Here is a 6,559-nt window from a genome sequence, read left to right on the forward strand (position 1 = left end):
TCTCTTTTATGCAAATACAGAGTTTTTAGCAAATAATTTATTCATTTATTTATATTCACTAGTTCATATAATTATTTTTGTAGAAGTGGGCCCAAAACTTAAATATATGTAAGTATATATATCAGGCAAGAAATCATGGTATGGAGGTTAAGGGATGATGATGGAGAAGATAAGTTTTATTTGCATTTAATAACTTTCTGTAGTGTTTGAATTTTAAATAACAGACATGTTGAATATATTTTAAAAATAAGGAAAATAATAGTCATAAAATGAAATGTTATTAGGAAATAGAAAAAAAGTAGTAACGGTTGTGAATTTTGGGTGGACCAAATATGTCAGAATGGATTGATCAGTTAATGAACAAGAAAGAGGATACAGAAGACTTGAGCTTGAGCTACTGCTCTTTTTTCTTCTACTAGTTCTCTGTTGGGAAAATCATATTTATTTCCCATTATTTATTTTATGAGCAGTTATTTCCATTAACATCCCTGGACTCTTGCTCTACCCCTAATTCTTCTACAGGAGGTCCTTGACTGGGATTGGTTAGAACTTACACATCAAAGTCTCAGGAGTCAGGAATCACTCTTTTCCCCATATTTTTCCACACTAAGAGTGAGGCAGGGCAGCCACACAAGCAAGTGGTATAATCTGCAGACTATACTTTCCCCTGCATGACTTTTCCCAAGTTTGGTTAAGATAAATAAATAATTTTTTTTAAATGCCAAAGTAATGGAGACTTGAAGTCACAAAAATATCATGGCATAAAGGCTAAAATACAAGAAAATTTAGTGCAGTTGCTAGTGTAAAGAAAAATCTTAAAATTTTTTATATCAAAAATGTAGTTGAATGTTACGTTAAAAAGTTTAATATATGTTAACTATGAACCAGACATGTTCAACTGTAAAAATATTTTGATTAATGATATTCTATTTATTATTATTTTGTCTATACTTGAGTTAACTAAAAACATCTGCCAGGGTTTTCAGCACGGTTTCTGAATTTTGAGCATCAGTGGGGGCACGCAATCACTAGGGGAAGTGAGGAAGCTAGGTAACTCATTTAACTATGTTCCAATTTACTGTTTCTTTTCTGCATCTTTTTCTTTTTTATTGTAGCCTACAGTGAATTCAAAACTCCTTACTAAATCCAAAGCTAATTTTAGTAAAAGTAGAGCTTACAAAAATTTAGAAATTTTATAATTTTTAAATGAAATAAACTCTAACCATTCATCTCATCCCTCATTCTTTACATACTGGGAAGTTCAAGTTTGCTAAATCATCTTGGCCTAGATTTTACTTTCTGTATCTGACAACGTGGCAAAGATGACTGGCAATTCAACAGATTTTGTGATTCCCCTATCAGTGGGGCTCAGACAAGAATGAACTTTCCCAAGTCCCTCCCATCCTCCATCCAGTGGGGCTGTAATTTTGCCAAAGTTATGTGAGATAAAGTTATGCTTATCTCTTCTAGTCCTAGGCCTTTAAAAGGGGGTCTCTCTTTAAGCTCTCTAATTCTTTTGATTTTTGTACTGAGCATACAATGGTGAAGCTGTAAAGATTGACGGAGCCACAGTTTGAAGGATCCTAAGTCCCTGAATTACCATGGAAGAAAGCCTCCTTTCAATTGAGTAAACATCCTGAATCATTATGCGAGGGAGAAATAGAATCCTATTGAGTTTTGCCATTATAATTCAAAGTTTATTTATTCAAATATCGTGTTACCCTAAGTAAGGCATACACAATTTTAAATTTACAATGCATTCATTTTTATTTTGACTCATATCTTATTTCTGAATTTGACTTTAGGGAATAGAAATTATATATATATATATATATATAAATATATAAAATATATATATATATTTTTTTCCTCAATAGAACAAGGGTAAATGGTAAATAGTATCTGGGAAATTGAATGATACAGTGATTTTCAAATTTACCATTATGTGATTTCTTCTGTTTTCCACTATTAGTAAGCCTAGGATTTGGAAATTTTGGAGAAATATACCTCCTCCAAAACCAGAAATTTAGGGGATTAGATTTTTTTCTTTATGTCTATAATCTGTAGAACTGGCTGAAGAAAGTTCACATAAAATTATTTCATGGTTCTGTTAGTCATGGCAAGTATCATTATTATATTTTTCATTTTAAAACAAAGTAAAATAAAATAAAATAGCTAAACTTATCCAAGAAATAAATAGAGGTTTCTCTTATCTCCTTGTCAAACTAAAATGATCTGCTGTTTTTGTGCGAAGACCCCAGAAGAGAGGACATGCTAAGTAAGGGAGGGCCTATAATATGTCCCATTAAATGAAACCCATCATAAGCCCACAAAGAGGACTTCCCTGGTGGCTCAGTGGTTAAGAATCTGCCTGCCAATGCAGGGGACCCAGGTTCGATCCCTGGTCCAGGAAGATCCCACATGCCATGGAGCAACTAAGTCTGTGCACCACAACTACTGAGCCCACGTGCCACAACTACTGAAGTCCGCATGCCCTACAGCCCGTGCGCTGCAACTACTGAGCCTGTGTGCTGTAACTACTGAAGCCCATGCGCCTAGAGCCCGTGCTACACAACAAGAGAAGCCAACGCACTGAGAAGCCTGTGCACCGCAACGAAGAGTAGCCCCTTCTCGCCACAACTAGAGAAAGCCTGCAAGCAGCAAAGAAGACCCAACACAGCCAAGAATAAATTAAAAAAAAAAAAGCCTACAAAGGTTATTGTGAAAACTTTGAAACAGATACGTACAGGAAGTCAACATTTCTTTCTTTAGACGATCTGTTGTAGTGATTCATAATTATGATTCTAATGATATTTCATTACCTATGAAATCAACACAACATATAGAATTTACAAAAAAATAAAGTCTTTGTGTCACTTCCCTGTATACTTATACACTTTGTGGAGAAAATTTACACCAAGCAGGACTGTGTTCTGAAAGCCTGTAAAGTCACTGATGAAGGGGGCATTATTCCCACTAACAAGCATTTGTGTTGGCAGGCCCTTCTGGAGTCCATATGTTCTAATCAAAGCTGAAGGGAAGAGGGGTGGAGCTAAATAATCCACAAACAAAGCCCTGCTGCTTTCAAACTCTGCTTCTTGTTTAGAGTAATGTTGTAACCTAATAGACAAGTGAGGGGGAGTATGCATTTAGAATTAGTGAACTCAGAACTTTGCCAACTGAACTTACAAAACAGCTAATTTCTTCAAAACTACATTATTCTACTTTTTAGATTACAGACTGTAAAAACATGGTATTGATTTAGCCCCTAGATTTGAAACTTTGAAGAGATGTTCTTAGAATTTAAATCTAGAAATTATCATCCCAGAAAATATGTACTTTTAGTCAAATGTTTTGCCTTTTTCATAAAACATGCTCTACTTGCATAAACTCTGGAATGTGACCAACTCTCATTGTTTCAAAATGTAAAGATATAAATCAAAGAGGATTAGCAATTTCAATTTCTGCTGGATTTGGATATCTCTTTAAGAACACATGATTTTCATTTCAGGTAACCACTGAAAAATGAAATAACCTATAGAGAATTTTTCCTGATTTTCAGGTAGTTTGATATTTTTTTCTAATGATATATACTAGACAGACAATCTTCCTCTTTTTTTTAGTTGTACAACATAATGATTTGATATTTGTGTATATTGCAAGATGATCACCACAAGTCTAGTTAACATTAGTCACCCTACACAGTTACAAATTTTTTCTTGTGATGAGAACTTTTAATATCTACTCTCCTAGAAACTTTCATATATGCAATACAATACCATTAACTATAGTCACCATGCTGTACATTATGTCTTCATGACATTTATTTTATAACTAGAAATTTGTACATTTTGACCCCTTTCCCGCATTTCACCTACCTCCCACCTCTGGCAACCACCAATCTGTTCTTTGTGTCTATGAGCTTGGTTTTTGTTTTTGGGGGGTTTTGTTTTTGTCTTGTTTTGTTTTAACGATTCTACATATAAGTGAGGTCACACAGTATTTGTCTTTCTCTGTCTGACTTATTTCACTTAGAGTAATGCCCTCAAAGTCCATCCATGTTATTGCAAATGGCAAAATTTCCTTCATCTTTATGGCTGAATAATATCCCACCGTGTATATATACCACATTTTCTTTACCCATTCATCTGTCGGTGGACACTTAAGTTGTTTCCATGTCTTGGCTAGTGTAAATAATGCTGCAATGAACATGAGGGGTGCATATATTTTTTTCAAATTAGTGTTTTCATTTTTTTTTCAGAAAAATACCCAGAAGTGAAATTGCTGGATCATATGGTAGTTCTATTTTTAATATTTTGAGGACTCTCCATACTGTTTTCAATTTACATTCCATTTTCTCTTCTTATTGACAAAGAAATTTTCATTTTTAATTTGTAATGAATAATGTTATATCTGTATTATCTGTATCATCTGGTCTGGAAATATACCTACTTATAAAATACTTTCAAGTTTTATCCAGTAAAATGTTTTCTTATCAGTTTTATCTTTATCATAATACTTCCCGATGGTTGACATATAGGTAAATTGAAAAACATTTCAGTGAAAAAGATAGTGTAAGATAGAAAGATAGTGTAAGATTAAAAAAATAACTTTAGATCCATTCTTACCTACTGTGAAATTTTTCATGAACAACCTTCAGGGATGAGACATGTGCAACCCATAAGTACTTCAAGAGGTCATCAAAGTTTCTGGAATACGACTTTACCTGCTATCCAAGAAGGAAAATGTTATTAATATTTATGCAATTATAACAATCTCTCTTTCTGAAAATCAATTCTATTTATAAATATAATTTTTCAATATTCTAAATGAGGGGAGAACACTTAAGAGTTAAAGTATAAAAAACTTAATGCTTAATTCTCCCCAAAGAGCTTAATATTAGCTATAATAATTACTAGTATTACTGAATCCATTTGAAAGAAATAAACCATATGGTTTTGAAATGCTCAGAATTTTATACTGTAGTATTTCATTTATTTGTTTTTCTCTTGCCATGCAATGAACTTTCCACAAAGTTTTAAAAGTCAGAAATGGGAGGAGGTATAAGAGTATTTTCACCTAATCATATGCAGTATAATGAACAAGTTCTCTAAAGGGAAACCTGATCTTTGGTCATTTACTCTCTCACTCGTGACACTTCACTTTGGACATCAACATTTGATTCTGATTGTCAGATTATCATTTTAGTCAGCGCAGGTGATGGTTTATAAAGTGAGTTCAAATAAGCTGATCAAATTCACCGCAATCTATTCCCTAGTAGTATTTATAGAGTTTACTGCTCACTTGACCTGAAAATGTGATGAACATGCACTATGAAGACATAATTTCTACAGGTTTTGAATATAATTTATTTGGTGTGAAAAGAATGGATAGGGCAGTCTTCATATTAATGTGGGTGCTAATGAGATATGATGTCATGCAGTAATCTACTCATATGAATATTGTTGTCATCCTAATAAAGATTTAGATACTAGAACTTTATTCCTTAGGAACATACTGTTCGATGCATAAAAAATCTTACATTAAATATTATTCAAAATTTACTTGACTACTCTCGAAGAGTATTACTTAAAACCCTAAAAAAAACCCCGCCAAAACCTGGTAAAATTTATTCCATTTTTTCATTGTATCTGGAAAGGATGAGTAACAGCTAGAAACATTATAACAAAAATTCATCTGATCCTTGGATGGTGGCAGAAAGATGACATTGTCTGATGATATTCGCATTATGCCAGAATCAACCATAGCAAGGAAGGGTATTGCAGAGAGATAATAATTAAGGTCTGTATAAACAAAAAGTTATTAATGTATTACAAATTCCTACTTTTGTCCCATGTATTTAAAGCAAGTTTTGAGGTTACTAGTTTTCTCTAATTGATATTTTCATAATTGGATAAATTAACTACTAATTTTTAAAATAGTGTCTAAAACCTCATGTCAAAACATTCACAATATTTGGGTCAAAGAGATTTTTCCTTTTTTTTTTTTGTAAAAGCAGTAGTTCTCATTTCTATTTTTGTTTCTATAATTGGGATTCTAGATTGAATTGATTCGTTGAGGAAAGGTCATCAATTTGAGTTTTGATTGTTACCTTAAACTCACCAGCCCACCAACTGTCCACAGAGATACATAGATGATCCCCATATTCATGGCCACAGTCTGCCCTTTGGGTGGGATCAGCTAAAGAGAAAGGATCAAGGGCTGGGTCTACAAGGCTCATTTTTAAGCTGTAGATATACTAGATACGTTAGGTTTACAGAAATGCACAAAATATTTTTCTTATAAAGAATTGTGTCAGCCTTCCCATCACTGTTGTAAAAAAATTAATAAACAGAAACCCAGGGCTTCCCTGGTGACGCAGTGGTTGAGAATCTGCCTGCCAATGCAGGGGACATGGGTTCGAGCCCTGGTCCAGGAAGATCCCACATGCCACTGAGCAACTAAGCCCAAGCGCCACAACTACTGAGCCTGCACTCTAGAGCCCGCAAGCCACAACTACAGAAGCCCGCGTGCCTAGAGCCCGTGTTCCACAACAAGA

The 6,559-nt window shown here is 33.8% G+C and overlaps 1 protein-coding gene across 1 annotated transcript; it reads right to left on the reverse strand.

Moving 5' to 3' along the window:
* Nucleotides 1-2,873: 2,873 nt before the first annotated feature.
* On the reverse strand, nucleotides 2,874-6,241 carry LOC309831499 (protein LEG1 homolog; the record flags this gene model as incomplete). The annotated part of the gene is made up of 4 exons (XM_082668712.1): nucleotides 2,874-3,120; nucleotides 4,629-4,729; nucleotides 5,620-5,804; nucleotides 6,124-6,241. The coding sequence occupies 4 exons, from the start codon at nucleotides 6,239-6,241 to the stop codon at nucleotides 2,874-2,876; spliced, it is 651 nt and encodes a 216-aa protein (XP_082524838.1).
* Between the last annotated feature and the right edge of the window lie 318 nt (nucleotides 6,242-6,559).

Source organism: Grampus griseus (assembly GCF_964374135.1).
Source record: "Grampus griseus genome assembly, chromosome: 13".
NCBI lineage: Eukaryota > Metazoa > Chordata > Mammalia > Artiodactyla > Delphinidae > Grampus > Grampus griseus.